General features: G+C 42.2%; 2 protein-coding genes across 8 annotated transcripts in view; both read right to left on the reverse strand.

The window, feature by feature from the left end:
- Nucleotides 1-3,344: 3,344 nt before the first annotated feature.
- Nucleotides 3,345-15,098, reverse strand: LOC121847782 (zinc finger and SCAN domain-containing protein 26-like). 4 transcript variants are annotated; one of them, XM_042330523.1, is made up of 5 exons: nucleotides 14,607-15,098; nucleotides 14,098-14,228; nucleotides 12,068-12,247; nucleotides 5,318-5,476; nucleotides 3,345-4,389 (listed from the first exon to the last, which is right to left on the reverse strand). In XM_042330523.1, exons 1-5 carry the CDS (start codon nucleotides 14,890-14,892, stop codon nucleotides 4,081-4,083), a joined length of 1,065 nt encoding a protein of 354 aa, XP_042186457.1. In that variant the 5' UTR covers nucleotides 14,893-15,098; the 3' UTR covers nucleotides 3,345-4,080. The 4 variants fall into 4 exon arrangements, with proteins under 4 accessions (XP_042186457.1, XP_042186456.1, XP_042186455.1 ...); XM_042330522.1 differs by lacking the exons at nucleotides 3,345-4,389; nucleotides 5,318-5,476 and having other exon boundaries at nucleotides 10,779-12,247; nucleotides 14,098-14,222; nucleotides 14,625-15,098; XM_042330521.1 differs by lacking the exons at nucleotides 3,345-4,389; nucleotides 5,318-5,476 and having other exon boundaries at nucleotides 10,779-12,247; nucleotides 14,625-15,098.
- Nucleotides 15,099-18,765: 3,667 nt separating this feature from the next.
- LOC112262262 (zinc finger protein 554-like) overlaps nucleotides 18,766-22,224 on the reverse strand; it is a 141,488-nt gene continuing 138,029 nt past the window's right edge. For 2 of the 4 annotated variants that reach the window (XM_042330512.1, XM_042330513.1), the window contains exons 5-6: nucleotides 20,788-20,899; nucleotides 18,766-20,617 (exon numbers count right to left, since the gene is read on the reverse strand). In XM_042330512.1, the coding sequence (XP_042186446.1) occupies nucleotides 19,794-20,617; nucleotides 20,788-20,899 (936 nt within the window). In that variant the 3' untranslated portion in view covers nucleotides 18,766-19,793. The remainder of the gene's footprint in view (nucleotides 20,618-20,787; nucleotides 20,900-22,224) is intronic. The other 2 variants (XR_002955308.2, XM_042330516.1) reach the window with 2 other exon arrangements.

A 22,224-nucleotide genomic window follows, 5' to 3' on the forward strand; every position in this document is an offset into this window, starting at 1 on the left:
TCACGACGACTGGAGCATTGTCATACAGTTCCATGATTAGTGAGAATTAGGGTTGTTTTATAGGACTATTGTTCAACCCCTATTGCACACTTTTCCCCCCCTTCCAATATTTCATGTTGAACTTGAATATGACCATTTTCAGGATGAATCAAAACACTATTTATTATTCATCAATATATTTAGTGTATAATAAAAGCTCTCCAAATAGTTTTTTTTTATTTTTTACATCTACCAGCTGTTGTTGAAATGGAGATGAATATGCATATATTTAGATATTTATTTCTTTGATCCTGATTTTCTGAATCCATTCTTACAATGTATTCTAGTCTGTCGACAAAATTAGAATTAAAGGTACACTGTATTTAAAGGGATGGCTTAAGATACATTTTCTGAAAGCTTAATGTGAAAATGTGTTTGCCAGCAAATGGGAGGGTTTTCAGCAGTTTAATTTTTAAAAAGCAAAGCCGTTACGCACCTGCACAAGGTAAGTCTGAATACCAACTACTGAGACGTGCATGGGAAAGGCATGCGTAAGGCGTAATTTCCTGAGTCAGAATCGAGCCTTATGTTGGTTTTTATTTAGGATAATGTTTTACAGCTTTGTCATTCTATTTTAAAATCATCTTATCTAATTATTTCATATATTAGGGCACACAGGGGGCCAGAAATGATTACAGACACCTGTGATAATCTGAAGTACCCAAAAAGGCCACTAGATGTCTTATGATAGATTACATAAAATCCTAGAAAGACACAAATTCTGGTAGTTTACAGGTAAACTTCAAAAGTTTGCAGTAATATACCTGCCCAAGTCAGCACAGAGTCAATTTAGTCTTTTAATTCAAACAAAATGGTCATACACTGACTTTACAGTACAGTACTTTTATTGCACAAAACAATACATGTGAGAAGTTAAATAACTTTTCTCACTATGGTAACTTTTTACCTTTTCTGTAAATCAGGTACCCACACTTTGATAAAAAAATTAATTTTGGAATACTTTGGAAAAGGTTCAACATTACATTAATCACCTTCACTACTTCATGTCAAGTAAACATGAGTTAAGGCACTAACATTTCTTCATTATAAAACACCAGCATCAAACAACCAAAGGTTGTCACTTTATCAGTGAAGTATTTTTACCGACACCATCACACCAACCATCACCATTTCGTCTGCTCTGTCTCATCATACTCATTCTTTACTCAGTTCAACTCATCCAGTTCCCTACTAAATCCTAAACCAACAGATTGAACTACAAACAAGCTAACTAGTACTACATATCATACATGGGCCCTGTGCATGTTATACTGGTGTACACTACCGGTCAAAAGTTTCAGAACACCTACTCATTCAAGGGTTTTTCTTTATTTTTACTATTTTTGTGTAATTTCTTTCCTTCTTAATGCGTTTGAGCCAATCAGTTGTGTTGTGACAGGTAGGGGGGTATACAGAAGATAACCCTATTTGGTAAAAGACCAAGTCCATATTATGGCATGAACAGCTCAAATAAGCAAAGAGAAACGACAGTCCATCATTTCTTTAAGACATGAAGGCCAATCAATACAGAAGATTTCAAGAACTTTGAAAGTTTCTCCAAGTGCAGTTGGAAAAACTATCAAGCGCTATGATGAAACTGGCTCTCATGAGGACCACCACAGGAATGGAAGACCCAGAGTTTCCTCTTCTGCAGAGGACAAGTTCATTAGAGTTAACAGCCTCAGAAATTGCAGCCCAAATAAATGCTTCACAGAGTTCAAGTAACAGACACATCTCAATATCAACTGTTCAGAGGAGACTGTGTGAATCAGGTTTTCGTGGTAAAATTGCTGCAAAGAAACAACTACTAAAGGACAATAATAAGAAGAGACTTGCTTGGGCCAAGAAATACGAGCAATGGACATTAGACTGGTGGAAATGTGTCCTTTTGGTCTGGTCCAAATTGGAGGTTTTTGCTTCCAACCATCTCGGCATGTGTGGTTCCCGCCATGAAGTATGGAGGAGGAGGTACGATGGTGCTTTGTATGGTGACCATATCTGTCATTTATTTAGAATATATTTAGAATTCAAGGCACACATAACCAGCATGGCTGCCATCACCTCATATTTCAGCATGATAATGCACGGCCCCAAAAGGCAGGCAGGGATGTTCCTGTCCCATCGCTCATTAGCGACTCCTGTGGCTTCCTCCGACACATTGGTGCGGCTGGGTTAAGCGGGCGTTGTGTCAAGAAGCAGTGCGGCTTGGCTGGGTTGTGTTTCGGAGGACGCACGACTCTTGACCTTCGCCTCTCCCGAGTCGGTCGATACGTTGCAGCGATGGAACAGGACTGTAACTACCAACTGGTTACCACAAAATTGCACAATATGTAAACAAGAGCCGAATGTAGTCGACCGAAGCACCTTTCCTCTCAATCACCTGGAGGTGTTTGCTGTTCGGTCTATGGTTCGGTTAGGGTCGCCCATATTGTGCAAGTGTTTGTCACAAGGAAAATAAAAACCGATATACTGAATGTCGAGTTGATAATACTTCCTTGTGGATATTTTGTATCAGATTACCTCTGACATATGGACAAAGTATGTTGAATTGTAGTTTGTTCAACATTCTGACTTGTGGGACTGTTCAGGAATGCTGAGCCTAGAGAGACGAGTGTGGAAGTATTTAACTCTCAGATTCTAAAAGAGGCTACCACACTGCCAACCTTATGCCTAACTCTAACCTTAAATCAAGACCAAAAAGTATATTTTTGTTTTCATTAACTTTCACTTACAATCTTTACGTTGTGGCTGTGGAATATAGTGGAAAACCTTTCAAGCTCAGAGCAGCCCGTAATTGACCAAAAGACTAATGACTGGCTAGATCCCATTTTGTATTTTTTATTGATTTAACTAAGCAAGTCAGTTAAGAACAAATTCTTATTTACAATGACAGCCAAGGAACAGTGGGTTAACTGCCTTGTTCAGGGGCAGAACGACAGATTTTTACCTTGGCAGCTTTTACAGCTCTGCTGTAAAGCCTTGCGGTTACTGGCCCAACTCTCTAACCTCTAGGCTACCTGCCGCCCCTCGGTGGCAAGGACAGAAACCTATAGGTTAGAAGGAAGCCAAGGAGACTAAGGCCATTTTAATTCAAGCTAACAAGCTAATCAAAATCAACACATCAAAAGGACAACATGAATTCTCATTTAACAGATTTGATCACCTAATTATAGTACATAGAGAACAGGTACCACCAGATTTCATGTTATCTAGAGCGTTGGTGACTGTCACTGTGCTGCTGGCATCAATTTAATATTTTTTTTGCCAACGTTTACTGACACCGGTCATTATATCGGAGTAGATAGCCAGAGTGAATTTATGTACGAACTAATACTGTTACACTTCAATGACAGCGTTTTTTTTTTTACAACGCCAGCAAACCAAACAACAAGTCTGTATCATGTGAGCGCACCCAGATGCTCAATTGAGGGAATTCGTCATCCCCAAAAAACTCTTACCTCAGGACACTTCACATGATAACTGGAATATTTCAGCTAAAGAATGGGTCCCAGATATTCTCTGTGTACATCTCAAGCCACACTGCTACGATTTTTCCCCATTGTGGACACTCCTGTCTGATGAGGTTACTAAGGAAGGAGAAGCTCTTGTAACATAGTTTCCACTTGAAGGGCTTCTCCTTGGTGTGAACGGTCTGGTGCTGCTTCACATAGTTCACCTTAGCGAAATGCTTCCCACACGTGGGGCAGGCTTATGGCTTGTCTGCGTCCGTCCTAATGCTCAGCCTCCCACGTTGTGACCCAGTGACACCAAAGGTGGTAGAAGCTGGAGCCACCGCCCTCAGGTGTTTAGTCTTTGAGCTCCTTCCTTGACCTCTAGTCATTGTTTGGGTGTTGTTGGGATTGTGTGCTGTGTTATAGGCTAGGTACCTCTTGTGGTGTACACCCATCCTGACCCTGTCTGTATTGGTGGGGTAACCTTGAGGTAACTGAGGAAGACTACCACCAGGGGGGTCACCCACCACTCTCTGTGAAGGCTGAAGCCCAGGGTGACCTGTTCATCATGGATACTGTGGTGTTTGTATCATAGGAATAGGAGGGTCTGTCTCTGTCTGTCTCTGGGTTGCAGACTGGATCCCTGACTGGAGCCTCTGTCTCTCTGATGACCACCAGGACTGAGGTTGTTCAGTCCACCTGTCCACCGGTTGTGTTCTGTGTGGTGGTGGAGTCGCTGTCCCTTGTGGTTTGATTCTTGTTCCGACTCGGGAAATAAGAGTGACTGCTCCTGATCCAGGGTTCTGATCCGGGGCCAGGCTTTGTGACCAGCTGCTTCAGATGTCCAGTCTCTCCCACCAGCAACACCAGATATCAGCAGGTCCTCATGGACTGCAGTCTGTAAACACAAATTGTACAGAATAACATAAAGGTTTTCTGTGCTGTATACACAGAAACATGATATTATAAAATGTTAACCACAGTCAAGCCCATCTCTAACACTGTGATTCAAGTACCCAACAATATGGAGCCATTGGAGTTTCTTATAAAAATAATAACACAAATGTGTTGATTCAAGAATGAAGTATAATGTTTTGGTTTGACTGAGAGAAGGGAAACTCAGTCCCTGCAATGATACTAAAATAACCAAGTCAGTCAGCACAGAGTGAATTTTGTATTTGTCATACAAAATAGTCATACATTCACATAACGTGAAGTACAGTACTTTTATTGCACAAAACGATATATGTGACAAGTAGAATAACTTTTCTCACTATGGTAACACTTTACCTTTTCTGTAAATCTGGTACGCTCACTTTCATGAAATCCAGAAAGAAAAATCCAGAAAATCACATTGTAGGATTTTTAAGGAATTTATTTGCAAATTATGGTGGAAAATAAGTATTTGGTCACCTACAAACAAGCAACATTTCTGGCTCTCACAGAGCTGTAAATAAAATTCATAAAAAATCCTACAATGTGATTTTCTGGATTTTTTTTCTCATTTTGTCTGTCATAGTTGAAGTGTACCTATGATGAATATTACAGGCCTCTCTCATCTTTTTAAGTGGCTGACTAAATACTTTTTTGCCCCACTGTATGTACACCTAAATATATGGAGCACCCTGTTATGGAGCATCTTCTGATTGGGCAATGCAGGATTGTGATGAGTATTATGCAAACATGTTAGTTGATTTGATTAGTTGACACTCTTTAATACTTTGATGATTCAAAGGCATGGTCCCACACCTCTCCTCCTCTGAGAGACTTTGTGGATACTGGCCCTGACCTAATACCATACAGACAGTAGTTCACAGTGGGCTCACCTCAGTGAGACTGTGTGTGGTTCTGTGCTGCTCAACTGGTTCCTTTGTGGATTCAGGAGGTGTAGTCTGGTTGTCCTCAATGACCATGGTCCCCTCAGGGTTCCCCAGACCCTCCTCACACCCCTCCTCTATTAGCTGCACCTCTGGACCCTCCCCCTCCTGGAAGAGAGAGGTGATACAGACATCCACTCCCTCAGGTACATACACACAGATAATAAACACACTTTCAACATGGAGTGTTTACCCATCCCCACTACATGAGTCCTGTACTGTAGTTACAGAATGACTTCCTTGTTGTTAAACCCATCATGGTGGACATAAATATGTTGTTGTGGGTAACAATAAGTCCGCTATAATAAGTCAATATTAATCAGCAGACAAACCTGACTAAACTATTTTGAGGTGTACAGTAGGTGTTTGTTAGTGTCTGGGTATGTGTAGGTATATTTAGTAAGTGTATAATGGTTATAAAGTGCTGTCAGTGTATGCAGAATAGAGTGTGATGTTTACTGAAGGGAGTCTCAATGAAAGTCTTAGAATGAAAAGTCTCATTTTGTGTTTATTAACTCTTTTACACAGCCTACAATGCCTTCAGAAAGTATTCATACCACTTGACTTTTCCACATGTTGTTGTGTTACAGCCTGAATGCAAAATGTATCAAATTTAGATGTTTAAGTCACTGGCCTACATACAAATACCCCATAATGTCAAAGTGGAATTATGGTTTTAGAAATTCTTAGAAATGTCTAAAAAACAAAAAGCTGAAATATCTTGAGTCAATAAGTATTTAACCACGTTGTTATGACAAGCCTAAATAAGTTCAGGAGTAAGAATTTGCTGAACAAGTCTCATAAGTTGCATGTGTAATAATATCAACATGAAATCAACATGATTTGAATGACTACCTCATCTCAGTACCCTACAGGTTTTCCAATGCCTCGCAAAGAAGGGCACCTATTGGTCGATGGGTAAAAAAAAAGACATTTAATATCCCTTTGAACATGGTGAATTTATTAAATGACACTTTGGATGGTGTATAAATACACCCAGTCACTACAAAGATACAGGCGTCCTTGTGATAGGAGAATACTGAGGATGGATGAACAACATTGTTGTTATTCCACAGTACTAACCTATTTGCCAGAGTGAAAAGAAGGAAGCCTGTAAAGAATAAAACATTTTTCCTAAACATGCATCCTGTTTGCAACAAGGCGCTAAAGTAATACTGCAAAAAATGTGGCAAAGCAATTGCCTTTTTGTCCTGAATACAAAGTGTTATGTTTGGGGAAAATCCAATACAACACCTTACTGAGTACCACTCTCTATATTTTCAAGCATAGTGGTGGCTGCATCATGTTATGGGCATCCTTGTCATCGTTAAGGACTGGGGAGTTTTTCAGGATAAAAAATAAACTAAGCTAAGCACTGGCAAGTGGCTGCTTTCCACCAGATACTGGGATATTAATTCACCTTTCAACAGGACAACAACCTAAAGCATATTGGCAAATCTACACTGGAGTTCCTTACCAAAAAGACAGTGAATGTTCCTGAGTGCCAGAGTTACAGTTGACTCAAATCTACTTTAAAATCTATGACAAGACCTGAAAATGCTCGTCTAGCAATGATCAACAACCAATTTGACAGAGCTTCAAAAATCTTGAAAATAATAAATGTGCAAACTTACACAGAAAGACTCAACGCTGTAATCGCTGCTTGCTTCTACAAAGTATTGACTCAGGTTTGTGAATACTTATGTAATGTAGATATGTCTGTATTTCATTTTTAATACATTTGCTAACATTTCGGAAAACATGTTTTCACTTTGTCAATATGGGGTATTGTGTGTAGATGGGTGAGGTAAAAAAAAATATATATTTAATCCATTTTGAATTCTATCTGTAACACAAAATGTGGAATAAGTCAAGGGATATGAATACTTTCTGAAGGCACTGTATAAGGATATGAATACATTTAAATGTTTCTTACAGAAGAAATATGAAATGCACGGTAACAAATGAAAGCGAACAGTTTTAAGATCATGATAACTGTTGCGTCCAAAGTAGAGGACACAACAGTTCACCTAACACAATATTGAATCACAACATTACACTGTTCATTTGATGTGCATTTTATATTTACTATACTTTTTTTTACCGCATTTGTTAATAATGAAAATCAGAAAATACTCTTGATACATTCAGTAAGATGACAAGAATATTCCTGGAAAATGTTGGGTAGGTGCAACAAAAAATGAAAAGGGGTTTGAGTGAGGACTAACTGGCAACACATCTCTCCAAAGTGTACACAGTTCCAACATAATTTCAATGCACTTTTATGACTCAAAGAAGAGTCTTCAAAAAAGGAACCTTGTAGTTGCTCTCCTAGCTGTGCCGTTGAGGAACTGCAGCAAGCGCACTTGTAGTCGTTTTGTTTGGAACACAACCATGCAGCCTCGCCATCACACAAATGCTGTTATCGCAATCCAAAACCGGACCATTTTAACATGGCAATCTGGATCAGGTGCAGATCTATTGCCAACATGATTAGCTAAGTTATGAAATACGATATTACAGTGTTTGGCTTTCACAAGACATTTCAGAGAAACAGATTGTAATTTTGGTGAGCATAGAAAGTCATGAGTGCATTCAGGTGCGTGTTCTGTGGCGAATAGCTATACGCTCATTCTGTTCAGAACAGGTTATGACGCCACATCTTGTAACTGTACATCAAACATAGTGATCAGAAACGTTGACGCTGTACACTGAGTGTACAAAACCTTAGGAACACCTTCCTACTATTGAGTTGCACCCCCCTTTTGCCCTCAGAACAGCCTCAATTCGTCGGGAGGGCATGGACTCTACAAGGTGTCGAAAGCATTCCACAGGGATGCTGGCCCATATTGAGTCCAATGCTTCCCACAGCTGTGTCAAGTTGGCTGGATCTCCTTTGTGTGGTGGACCATTCTTGATACACAAGGGAAACTGTTGAGTGTGAAAAACCCAGCAGCGTTGCAGTTCTTGACACACTCAAACTAGTGCACCTGGCACCTACCATACACCGATCAAAGGCACTTCAATATTTTGTCTTGCTTATTCACCTTCTGAATGACACGCATACACAATCCATGTCTCAAGGCTTAAAAATATTTTATAAACTGTCTCCTTCCATTCATCTACAATGATTGAAGTGGATTTAACAAGTGACATCAATATGGGATCATAGCTTTCACATGGATTCACCTGGCCAGTCTGTCATGGAAAGAGTGTTCCTAATGTTTTGTACACTCAGTGTACAGTCGTGGGTCAAAACAGTCGTGGGTTTTGAGAATGACACAAATATTAATATCCACAAAGTGTGCTGCTTCAGTGTCAGATAAAGTGTCAGATGAAGTAAAATTATAAGCATTTCATAAGTGTCAAAGGCTTTTATTGACAATTACATGAAGTTGATGCAAGGAGTCAATATTTGCAGTTTTGACCCTTCTTTTTCAAGACCTCTGCAATCCACCCTGGCGTGCTGTCAATTAACTTCTGGGCGACATCCTGACTGATGGCAGCCCATTCTTGCATAATTAATGCTTGGAGTCTGTCAGAATTTGTGGGTTTTTGTTTGTCCACACGCCTCTTGAGGAATGACCACAAGTTCTCAATGGGATTAAGGCCTGGGGAGTTTAAAATATCGATGTTTTGTTCCCCGAGCCACTTAGGTATCACTTTTGCGTTATGGCAAGGTGCTCCATCATGCTGGAAAAGGCATTGTTCGTCACTTTGGGAGAAGTTGCTCTCGGGATGTGTTGGTACCATTCTTTGTTCATGGCTTAGACACAATTGTGAGTGAGCCCACTCCCTTGGCTGAGAAGCAACCCCGCACATGAATGGTCTCAGGATGCTTTACTGTTGGCATGACACAGGACTGATGGTAGCGCTCACCTTGTCTTCTCCGGACTAGCTTTTTTCCAGATGCCCCAAACAATTGGAAAGGGGATTCATCAAAGAAAATGATTTTACCCCAGTACTCAGCAGTCCAATCCCTGTACCTTTTGCAGAATCAGTCTGTCCCTGATGTTTTTCCCGGAGAGAAGTTGCTTCTTTGCTGCCCTTCTTGATACCAGGCCATCCTCCAAAAGTCTTCACCTCACTGTGCATGCAGATGCACTCACACCTGCCTGCTGCCATTCCTGAGCAAGCTCTGTACTGGTGGTGCCCCGATCCCACAGCTGAATCAACTTAAGGAGACGGTCCTGGCACCTGCTGGACTTTCTTGGGCGCCCTGAAGCCTTCTTCACAACAATTGAACCTCTCTCCTTGAAGTTCTTGATGATCCGATAAATGGTTGATTTAGGTGCAATCTTACTGGCAGCAATATCCTTGCCTGTGAAGCCCTTTTTGTGCAAAGCAATGATGACGGCACGTGTTTCCTTGCAGATAACCATGGTTGACAGAGGAACAATGATTCCAGTTCATTTGCATGGCAAAGAGAGACTTTGCAATTAATTGCAATTCATCAGATCACTCATCCTAACATTCTGGAGTATATGCAAATTGCCATCATACAAACTGAGGCAGCAGACTTTGTGAAAATTAATATTTGTGTCATTCTCAAAGCTTTTGGCCACGACTGGATATGACATGAGTTTTATGATATGGAAATGTGAAGTGCACAATTGGACTCATGAGTGTTTGGCTTGCTTGTATGACATCAAAATGGTATTTATTATAATCCTTAACATCTCATCTTTCAAAATAGATTGAGTCCTCTTAATTTACAGCATTTCCTTCACTCAGACAACAAAAACGTTGCCAAATTAGCGGGAGCGATGGGGGCAACTTGTTGCGTGTTGTGCTCAAGTTCAGAACAGCTGTCAGTCAAAACCCAAACCGAGCCTGAGCACTGACATCATTTATAGCATATTACTGTACAGCCACTGCATTAGAATTTAGGTGCTTATCAGTGGCCAAATCTGCAACTTTCAACCCGTATACAGATACGAGTCTAAAGGGCTACACAAACAAGTGTTAAATACACCATATGAAAACCACACATACACGTATCAACAATAAATACACATACATTTTCTCATTAGGAGTGTCTTGGGGGCCTCCCAAGTGGCGCAGCGGTGTAAGTCTCTGCATCGCACTCTGCATCGTTACTACAGATCCTGGTTCGATACCGGGCTGTGTCGCAGCCGGCCATGACCGGGAGACCCATGAGGCGATGCACAATTGGCCCAGCGTCGTCCGGGTTAGGGGAGAGTATGGCCGGACGGGAAGTCCTGGCGACTCCTGTGACGGCCCGGGCGCAGTGCACGCCAGGTGTTCGGTGTTTCCTCCGACACATTGGTGCGGCTTGGCGGGGTTGTGTTTCGACCTTCGCCTCTTCTCAGTCCGTACGGGAGTTGCAGCGATGAAACAAGACTGTAACTAACAATTGGATTTGACGAAATTGGTGAAAAAAAGGGGGTAATTTTTAAATTTTTTTAATAACAAATAGAAAGTGTCTTGGGAAACAATTGAAGTAGTTGAATGGAAGTAATAAAACATATAGCCTAAACAGTACAAACACATTATGTAACAGACTTTTTAGGTTTATAATATGCCTTATATATCACACAATGTCTGGATGCAATTTGATCTAAATATCAGAAGCAACAGTATCAAGTAGAAATGGTTACGTTCTTGGTCTGTTATAGAGTGGAATGGTTATTCTGCTGGTGCACCCTGAGGTAGCTACGCAAACGGCCTTTCTTCCATGTGGATCTTCAGATGCATCTTCAGCTGGTCCTGGCGGGAGAACCTCTTCTCACACTGGGGGCACCTGAAGGGTTTCTCCCCCGTGTGGACCCTCTGGTGCCTCTTCAGGTCACCGGCCTGGGCGAAGCGCATGTGACACTGGGTACATTTGAAGGGTTTCTCTCCTGTGTGGACCCTCTGGTGCCTCTTCAGGGTGCCAGCTTGGGCGAAGCGCATGTGACACTGGGTACAGATGAATGGTTTCTCCTCTGTGTGGACCCTCTGGTGGATGTCCACCTTCTGGGTGCAGCTGAAGCCTTTGTTACAGAACTTGTACAGGAACCGTTTCTCTTTACTATTGCCTGACGTAGCTCCCACTCCCTGAGCCTGGGCTCTAGCCCTGTCGTTTGAGTTCAATACCTGATCGAAAAGGACACGGCTGTGCGAATCGGAAGGCCGCATCGACGTGGACACTGGGTCGCGACCGCTGAATGCGTGTAAAGGGGAGTGGGTAACGACATTTGGATTTGTCTCCAAGCTTTCCCTGTTTTCTAAGAAATCTCTGCCCTGTGAATGTCTGTCTCCTAGGTGACTATCTGCATTCCATGTGGGAGGGACGTCGCCCTCCACTTTCACAGTCACTTTATCTACGACCAGACCCTCCACGCACCCTTCAGAGTATACACTACTACTGTACTGGTTCCAATCCCCTCTAGAGAGAACAGTCTGTGTCTCTAAACCCAAGGGAATGTTGCCAGTGTCCGGCTCTGTAGTGTAAGAACAAGACGGATCATTGCCAGTCTCTAACACGTCACCTGAGTCCTGATGAGAATGAACCGTCCTCGGGCTTGGGTTACCGTAAAGTAAATACTCTGAACTGGGAGCAGGAGAACAGCCCAGTGGCCCCAGTCTCTCTGGGTCTGATCTGTGGTCAGATCCTGTGTGCAAAAGCCTTTGTGTTACAATTAAAGTCTCTGTGTCAGTCTCTGACTTGAGGACGGCGTTCAGCGTTCCACTGACCTCCGTGATGCTGCGTCGCGTCCTGGGCTGCGATGGGGTGGTGGAAGAGTCCTCTGTAGCCACAGGGGGAACCACTCCAGCCGCTGCTCCAGTCTGGATGTCTATGTTGTGTCGTTTGTTCTCCTCTCCTTCAGACCTCTCCTGCTTAACCCCAGGACCTGCAGCCTCTGCATCTGCATACTGACACAAGAAGGCTGCATTTAGACAGCAGCCCAATTCAGATATTTTTTCTCACTAATTGGTCTTTTGACCAATCAGATCAGCTCTGAAAAAGATCTGATGTGAAAAGAAGTGATGTGATTGGTCAAAAGACAACATCGACAACAATGTCGTAGGGACGTCTCACAAGCTAACCTATGGGGCATTCCATTTAATTTCAATCACTTTTTGACCGCACTCCTTTTGATTTGAATGAAACTTTCCATGGTAGAAGTGGTCAGAAAGTAACATTTTGGACCTGAGTGCCAAAACATTCAGGAGATAGAGGTGCCCAAAGTTGACCTATTTTACATACCCCACCATACCACTGCAGACGATAAACGGGTGGGTTTGATATGATTTCAAAAGCTTACAAACAGGGGTCTATTTTTTGATTTCTCGAAAAATAAAAAATGTACTTTTTTTTTTCTTTAACGCCATTGATCTAAATTAGTCCACTTTTCTTGCATATGTTGTAGCTTATACTATTTTACATCATCTGAGGTGTTTGTGTTGTGCCAGTCAACAGTTGAGGCACGCTCTTGAAAACAGGGTGATGGGTTTCATGTTTTGACTGATAAAATGTACTAAAATGGGAATACAATTTTAACTTTCAATTGGTACCAAAAGAGGGTTGGCAGTCCATACATCAGAGAATGTTGACTTGAATGGGAATATCAGCTGTTTTATATTATATACTGTGAATATATCCATAGGAAACCTATTGAAATCATAGAACTATAGATAACAGAATATACATTCTTACTTAAGTTGACATTCAACGGTGAATTGACCGGCGGCCATCTTTGTGGTCGTAATTGGAAGTTTAAATGCCCACACCAGTAGAAATCAACTTTTTCAAACTGAAAGATGATGGCCATAGCTTACCCATGATGTTGCACAATGATTTAAGTCAATAAGTCATTGTTTTAATCAAAGTATGATATATTTGGGTTTGAAGTGACAAATCCGAACTGTCCACTTTGTGCAAATCCATGTGAATGCGGTGTGTTTTCCTATGATACGACATACAAATGCTTTTCAAACTACTTTTCATTTCAGGGCTGGGTTTTATTTTAATGTTACCACCCACCAACATGGCATTGTTCATTAATCAGAAACAGCTGTAAAGTTATTCCCATTTGCGACTGAGATGAGCCAAACATCCTTGTGTCTGTATTAAATATACATATAACTGAATATTTTATAAATGGTATAATTGCGTGATATGATCGCATTATGCAAACCTGTCGCCCCAAAATCAATGGTTTTGACCATTCAAGTTTTGCTTCACTTCACACAACACTGCTTTGATTGGTGTAACGTTAGCTAGAAACCACAAGTGTCTATCCAGATAATGAAAAGGCACCCTTGAAAGTAAAATTCAAGGAACTTATAGTTACATGCAGGGCCTAAAATGAACACACACCCCCCCCCCACCTGCCAAATGCGGATAGAATTTGGCATTGGTGTGTAAAATGTCTATTTCACCAGCCACGTTGACGGGTGGTCAGGGCTCCACAGTGCGAGCTTTTCACTCGCTTTTGTGAATATAAATAGTCAAGTATGATCACATTTATAGTAAAATAAATGCTGCAGTAGCTATTTTAAAAGTACTTCCTCCATTTTGTTTCATAGCTGGTAAATTAATTGCACAAAATCAAAGAACTACGAATCCTATATAGCCTATTCCACCTCGCTCTGTGAAGAGCTGAGTGAAATATACATTTTTGGAAAATCTGCGAGCGGGCATAATAATTTCTTGGGAAAAAAAACTGGCCACATTTGATTTACAAAGTAACTAATTGTTAATGCAACACTATTACACTAACCTCTATAACGATAACGTGCTGGGTTGAGGTTCCACTCCCCTCATCAACAGTGATTGGTTGGTCATCTCTCCATGTATTGTGTCCCACTGGCTTCACAAAGCCCCTGTGGCCTCCAGTGAGATGTCCTTCACCTGAGAGAGTGATTGAGGGAAAAGAGGTGGTTAGGTTAGGTACTGTCAATGATCACTCGCTATATTGTACACTGTGGACACTGTCTAGAATTGGCAAGAATGTAAGGTAACACTTCTCATAACTTCCTGACATACTATGTAGAGGTCAATTTATAGTTCAATTGATTATGTTCCATGCATCATATAGAAAATTCAGAATATTATATTGTGCCTTTGTGCAAGATATCTAAGTAATCAGGTGAATAATTGCATACTATCCAACTACTGACCGAGACCCAATTCTGGTTAACTATAATGTGGTTGACGCATCTTAAAGCCACATGCGCCGAGGCGAACGAGGCCACAGCTCCCGCAGCCTCCGCCTTCTGCAAAATGTACCTCTTGCCATAAATGTACCTCTTGCCATTCCTCTGTATCGGTCGAGGATCTTGACACTACTGGGACGACTGGCGAGGACGCGCTCTGCGCGCTCCCGCGCCACCTTTAGTTCCAGTAGCTGTAGTTTCCTCCGCAATCCCCTGTTTTCTTTCTGGCTTTGAGACATTTCCAAACGGATCACTGCATAGTCGTCGTCTACGAGTTTACATATCTCTGCCACGGCTGCATTTGCTAACACCTCCATGATGGAGGCTATTTGAGTGTGAAAAACCATACAGTTAGCCATTGTTAGCTAGCGTTACCTAGATAACATCTATTAACCAAGCCCTGTCTCCAACGGGAATTAAACACTACCTGAAGTAAGTATGTGATGCCGTGCAGTTAAAGTAGTAATATGCTGAGTTCCATGGTGTTAATAAACGTCTAAATAACAAATTAAAACGCTAAAGTGGAAATTGTTCTTGGTCACTGTTCACTTCCGTTTACACTGAAGAGAAAGGATCTTATTGGCGTGCGTCATAGCTCAAAGGGTGTGGTTGAATGAAAAGGGGTATGCGCGATGTTTTTTTGAAGTACAGTACTGTTTTACTACGTTAACAACAAGTCCAGGGCTCTCTTTTCGGCTGGCGCAAACACAGTGTTTTGACCGGAACCGGCGCCCTTCGCTTGACAACATTTTGCTCTAAAATATTGGCTGCTTCGTGGGCATAGGCGTGAACCTATTAAAATTAGTAAATACATACCGTTAGTGAAATATCACATAACTATGGAATTAACATGGTCCACACGCACCAACAGTCGCGAAGAAGACACGACAACGCCTCTTCCCCCCTCGGGGGCCTGAAAAGATTTGGTTCTACCGCTGCACCATTGAGAGTCCCCATTACATATGTCACTAGTATGAAATGTACCATTAATGCCCATCATTTGGTTTCATTCATTTCTGTTAATGCATGTATTAATTACAGTCAGTGGCGATTTTAGCATGTAAATCTTGGTGGGGCAAAAACATTGTGGGCTGCATGCCAGCAAAGTCACAATACATGAATTGCGCAATAAGGGCCTACATAAAGCTGTCCCAACAGCAGAGTCCCAACATAAGTCCTGAACACATTACCACTGCTACACCTGGCTATCAGCAGAGCCTTGTCTGGCAGCGAAACAGTTCATTCAAGCCTCATTTACTGCCTTTTAGAAAAACATAGCTGACTTGCTTTAACAAATGTGGTTTCTACTGACAATTGAGATGTACAAACTATGGCACAAGGGGACGACAAGCGGTATGAGGCAATCCGTAATTTAGATTAAGACATTAATGAGGGAGCTAAGACGGACCTAGTCAATATAACTATTTGTTCAGCACTTTTGAAATGTACAGCAACAGAATTCAGAACCTGGGTGGGCCGTTCTTACAGTGTTCTCCCTGTACACCTAGTCAGAACCGTAGGATAAATAAAGAGCAGACAATGAAAGCTATTACAATATTCGATTATTACATTTCTCAAAAACAGGTTATAGGCTACATGTGCACCACCAAGTCAGAACAGTAGGCAAAATTAAGAGGTGAAAATAGACCAAATTATTAGGATGAGGCACATAGGCTACTAACAGCCTACTACACAACATACACTTTATTACTTTCTTAGCTACAGTATACATATCTCCCTGGCATATTTATGCAGCAGCATACAATACATTTTTGGACTCACCTTGTGCTGTGCTCACTTGTCATCAAAGTCTGGCATTCTCTGGATTTGTGGTGCTTTCAATACAATTGGGAACTCAACAACAACAACATTTAAAGGTTGAATCATGCTGTCAGTGATCTTCAGGTCGTAGCTCTCTAGAAAGGCCCGAGTTACAGAATTTACAATTCCGAGTTGGATGACCGTTCAAAATGTATTTTCCTAGAACATCTATGAGAAATGTGGGGCTGAATGACGGGTCGCCACTGATTTAGTCATTTACGTTCTCGGAGTGGAAACATTGTTTGCAGAGTTCACAACCTGCTACACTTGTGAGAAACAAGATTTGTTCATGACATTTGTCTTTTGTTTGGGGTGCTCCGAAGCTTTTAAACATCCATTGTAAATTATACTATACTATAATTAGAGTTACTCACAGTAATCCATCTCAAAAATCTTCACAACAATTTCCCCCCCGGTGATCACCAATCCTCAGTGTGAGAGCAATGGAAGTTATAGGCCTACTGCTGCACTGGCCTATAGGCTGTTTCCTGCACTCATCTCAATGGATCATGGTGTATCAATGTGTTCATATGGCAGAGGATGGTAATCTCGCATTAGTTTACTTTTATTTAGATTTGTATCATTTACCACACAACATTGAGAAACTGATATGGCCTCTCAGGAAGGAGAAGTTAACTGAACTGCCAAAATGATGAGTAAATTAGGGATACAAAGTATATTGAAAGCAGGTGATTCCACACAGGTGTGGTTCCTGAGTTAATTAAGCAATTAACAGGGTCATGTATAAAATTGCTGGGCAGGCCATTTTGTCTGTGGTGACAGTTACCTGTAGTTTGCACTTAAGGGCCTCTCCTTGGTGTGAACGGTCTGGTGCGCCCATAGTTCCCCTTAGCGAATCGCTTCCCACATGTGGAGCAGTCATACTCCTTGTCGCCGTCTGTCCTAAATCTGGGCCTCCCACGTTGTGTGACCCAATGACACCAGAAGAGGAGCCAACACTCTCAGGTGGTTCATCTTTGAGCTCCCTCCTTGACCTCTAGCCATTGTTTGGGTGTTGTTGGGATTGTGTGCGGTGTTATAGGCTAGGTACCTCTTAGGGTCAGGATGGACATTCACCTCGTCTGTATTGGTGGGGTAACCATGAGGTAACTGAGGAAGCCTAGATACAGATTCAGGCTTTCTATGAACCCAGTCACCAGGCATTAGATGAGACCCTGAAGGAGAAGACAGACTGATAAGATTGTTTAATACTGTTTATGCTTTGATGCAACCTGTGTCTGTGGGACTGAGTTGGGCCTCTGGGGCTTGAGCTGACAATTGATTTATGATGGCTAAAGACTGCATTCCATAGACAAGATGTGGTGTGTGTGACCCGAGATAGAGCCTGGAGGAGTAGAACAAACCCCTCATTGTATCTGGGAAACTGAGCCGGGTTGGGGGTAAAACAACACCTAGTGCAGATAACCATGAGGTGGCTTATGATGCCCCCCGATCTGCTTGGGAGGGGTGGAACCAGCCATGACTAAGCATTTTTAAATCTACCATGTAAGGACTATGCATTTTTCTGTAAGGTTAAGCTCTCGGTCCAACACTCTTGAGTGTGGGGTTGACAGTTTCATTATTGCAATAATTAATCAATCTTAAATTAAGATTGACGAAATGAGTCTCTCTCACTTGATTAGAATATTCCATGACCGGTCTCACCACTCTCTGTGAACTCTGAAGCCCAGGGTGACCAGCTCTGTTCATTATCGATACTGTGGTGTTTATCATAGACCCTCCTGTTCCTATCTCTAAGCCCCAGGCCCGGCTCTGGGGCTGTTGACTGGAGCCTCTGTCTCTCTGATGACCACCAGGACTGAGGTTGTTCAGTCCCCTTGTCCACTGGTTGTGGAGTGTCTGTCCCTTACGGTTTGGTCCCTGTTCCAACTCGGGAAAGAACAGCGATGGCTTCTGATCTGGGGCCAGTGTTTGTGACTAGCCACTTCAGAGGTCCAGTCTCTCCTGCCAGCAACACCTGATCCTCATGGACTGCAGACTGTAAAGTTGTACAGACAAGCATACAGTGCTTGAGGAAAGTATTCTTGAGAAGATTGGGAGGAACTCCCCCAAGTGCAGGTGTGCCAAGCTTGTAGTGTCATACCCAAGAAGACTCGAGGCTGTAATCGCTGCCAAAGGTGCCTCTACTAGGTACTGAGTAAAGGGTCAGAATACTTATAAATCAGCAAAAATCTCTAAACCTGTTTTTGCTTCGCCATTATGGGGTATTGTGTGTAGATTGAGGAGAAAAAATTATTTAATAAATTTTAGAATATGGCTGTAATGTAAAAGGTCAACGGGTCTGAATACTTTCCGAAGGCACTGTACAGAATTAACATGACATATTATAAAATGTTTACCACAGTCTATCCCATCTCTAACACTATGATTCAACTACCCAACAATATGGAGCCATTGTAGTTTTTTTATTTAAAAAAAATGGTTTCAAGAATTAACATATTTTGGTTAGACGGAGAAAAGGGAAACTCAGTCCCTGCAATGACACAAAAATAACCAAGTCAGTCATCAATCAATTTTGTATTTCATTTAATCAAAATGGTCACACTTAATGTTGAAGTACAATACTTTTATTGCACAAACAATAAGTGACAAGTATATTCAAATATATAAAATAGTTAATGGTATTAAAAAAACATCCCGTGCCTATTTCCAAATGCCCAAGTACACGGTATACCGCCCAAGCCTACACAGTAGGGTGAAATTAGTTTTGATTTAGAATGGACCTGTCTCAAAACAGGGGCAGGGGGGAAAAATACACTTAAATAATGGTGGACACTTTTCCCGTGGTTCATGCCAGCCAGGTAGGTTGTACTCCTGTGGTAAAGAGAAACAATGTGCTTAATATTAGGAAAATTGAGAAATAAATATAGTAGGCCTAGCCTATAGAAATCTGATGGGATCCTCTTTTTAAATGGAGGCCATCACTCTGTTTTCTCAAGCAATTGCATAGTCTATAGAAATGTTGTGCAACATCGGCTCTCATGAAGTGTTTGATTACATTTGCATTGATGTTAGAGAGATAAGAGGGACAACAGAATGCTGAGCACTAGGCAGTTAGCACGTTTGGTAGGCTACTAATGATCATCAGCACCATCAGAGCTTGGAGAAGCTTAATTACCGTGACTAAATGGTCACGTGGAGTTTGACTGCTGTCATGAGACGTGACAGCCGCTATGGCGGTCACTGTAACTAACAGCCCTACACCCACCTGGTGTCCCAGGTCTAAATCAGTGTCTGATTTAGAGGAGAACAATGAAAAAAAAAACGCTGTGGAACTGGCATTGAGGTCCAGAGATGAGTTTGAGGGCTATACTCTATACATGGGCCGTGTGAATTTCTGCTGGTGTATCCTGAAGTACCTCTTCCCGCAGTGTGTACAGGCGAACGGCCTCTCTCCTGTGGACCTTCAGCTGCATCTTCAGCTGGTGGGAGAACCTCTTCTCACACTGGGTAAGCTGTAGGACTTCTCCCCTCTGTGGATTCTTTGGTGTCTCTTCAGGTTGGACGAGTGTGAAAAACTGTCCTGACACATGTGGCAGCTGAACGGTTTCTCCCCCGTGTGCATCCTTTGGTGGATCTCCACCTGTTTGGGGAAACGAAAGGCTTTCCCACAGAACGAACATGGGAAGCGCTTCTCTTTGCCACCGGATCTACTGATAGCGTCTCTACTACTGTCATTTGTCAATGGGCTTGTGTAGCCATTTAGTGTTGAGGCACTGATATTGTCTGAGGTCTGGTTTACCATTAGGAGAGTGTGAGGAGGATGAAGGCCAGGGAGAGTCTGTGTTGTCGCAGGGTCCATGTCCCAGTTGATAGATCCTATAGAAGGCAGGCTGAAGGCAGCACCTGTTAGGGGGTTAACCTGAGGCAAAATCAGTCTCTCTGAATCACAACTATAGGAGCAGGACGGAGCATCACTAGCCGAGTCTGTGTCTGAACTCTCCTGACGCATATGGACACCTCCCCGTCCCCGCGGACCAAATCTACCCCTTGCCCTGGTCTCAGCCAGTCTGTTGTTTTGGAGAATAAGTTTGGTTGTTGTTTTGTGTTTGACTGTCTGTTTCTGGTTGTTTTGCCCCAGCCCAGAGTTGAGGACGTTGTCCCATCCACTGGCCTCCACTATGTCGCGTCTGGTCCTGGCCTGCTCTGTGATGTTGTCTCCTGGGCCCTTGACTGCACCCGTCTGGGTCTGGGAATCCAAGATGGCCATCCAGTCTCCTCTGTTAGCATCCAACCAACCACCTTCAGGAAGGGGTTTTCAAAAATAGACTTTACAAACATGGCAGAGAACTCTACATGTGGAGATTTTTTCATTGTCAAGTTCGTATATTGTTTCAAATCATAGCCAGGTGCATCACTATTCCCATTGAAGATCTATTACTGTATGTAGGCTTTATGTACTTCTCCCTTACCTTGCTCCCCCATCTTTAGTCCACTCAGCAGATCAATTCTCTCTGGTCCGTCTTCTATTGTCTCTTCTTTGACCAGCAGCAGATCAGGCTTCCCATCCTCCATGTCTACTGACTGTAAGAGATACAGAGTGAGAGGATGTTGGATCAAGAAATCTGATATGAGCACCCTGCTATGGAGCATCTTCTGATTGGGCAATGAGGGATTGCTATGCAAATGTATTACTTAATTTGATTGACACTTCAGACCAAATTAATCAAGACAGTATCCACAAAGTGTCTAAGAATTTGTCGGAAGTTTACCTACACCTTAGCCAAATACATTTAAACTCAGTTTTTCACAATTCCTGACATTTAAATCAGAGTAAAAATGCCCAGTCTTAGGTCAGTTAGGATCACCAATATATTTTAAGAATGTGAAAATGTCAAAATAATAGTGATTTATTTCAGCTTTTATTTATTTTTCGTCACATTCCCAGTGGGTCAGAAGTTTACACACACTCAATTTAGTATTTGGTAGCATTGCTTTAAATTGATTAACTTGGGTCAAACATTTTGGGTAGCCTTCCACAAGCTTCCCACAATAAGTTGGGTGAATTTTGGCCCATTCCTCCCGACTGAGCTGGTGTAACTGAGTCAGGTTTGTATGCCTCCTTGCTCGCACACGCCTTTTCAGTTCTGCCCAACAATTTTCTATAGGATTGAGGTCAGGGCTTTGTGATGGCCACTCCAATACCTTGACTTTGATGTCCTTAAGCCATTTTGCCACAACTTTGGAAGTATGCTTGGGGTCATTGTCCATTTAGAACACCCATTTGCGACAAAGCTTTAACTTCCTGACTGATGTCTTGAGATGTTGCTTCAATATATCCACATAATTTTACTTCCTCATGATGCCATCTATTTTGTGAAGTGCACCAGTCCCTCCTGCAGCAAAGCACCCCCACAACATAATGCTGCCACCCCTGTGCTTCACGGTTGGGATGGTGTTCTTCGGCTTGCAAGCCTCCACCTTTTTCCTCCAAATATAACGATGGTCAATATGGCCAAACAGTTCTGATTTGTTTCATCAGACCAGAGGACATTTCTCCAAAAAGTATGATCTTTGTCCCCATGTGCAGTTGCAAACCATAGTCTGGCTTTTTATGGCGGTTTTGGAGCAGTGGCTTCTTCCTTGCTGAGCGGCCTTTCAGGTTATGTTGATATATGACTCGTTTTACTGTGGATATAGATACTTTTGTACCCGTTTCCTCCAGCATCTTCACAAGGTCCTTTGCTGTTGTTCTGGAATTGATTTGCACTTTTCGCACCTTTTCGTACATTCATCTCTAGGAAACAGAAAGCGTCTCCTTCCTGAGCATTATGACGGCTGTGTGGTCCCATGGTGTTTATACTTGCGTACTATTGTTTGTACAGATAAACATGGTACCTTCAGGCATT

Source organism: Oncorhynchus tshawytscha, linkage group LG11 (genome assembly GCF_018296145.1).
Source record: "Oncorhynchus tshawytscha isolate Ot180627B linkage group LG11, Otsh_v2.0, whole genome shotgun sequence".
NCBI classification, from domain to species: Eukaryota; Metazoa; Chordata; class Actinopteri; order Salmoniformes; family Salmonidae; genus Oncorhynchus; species Oncorhynchus tshawytscha.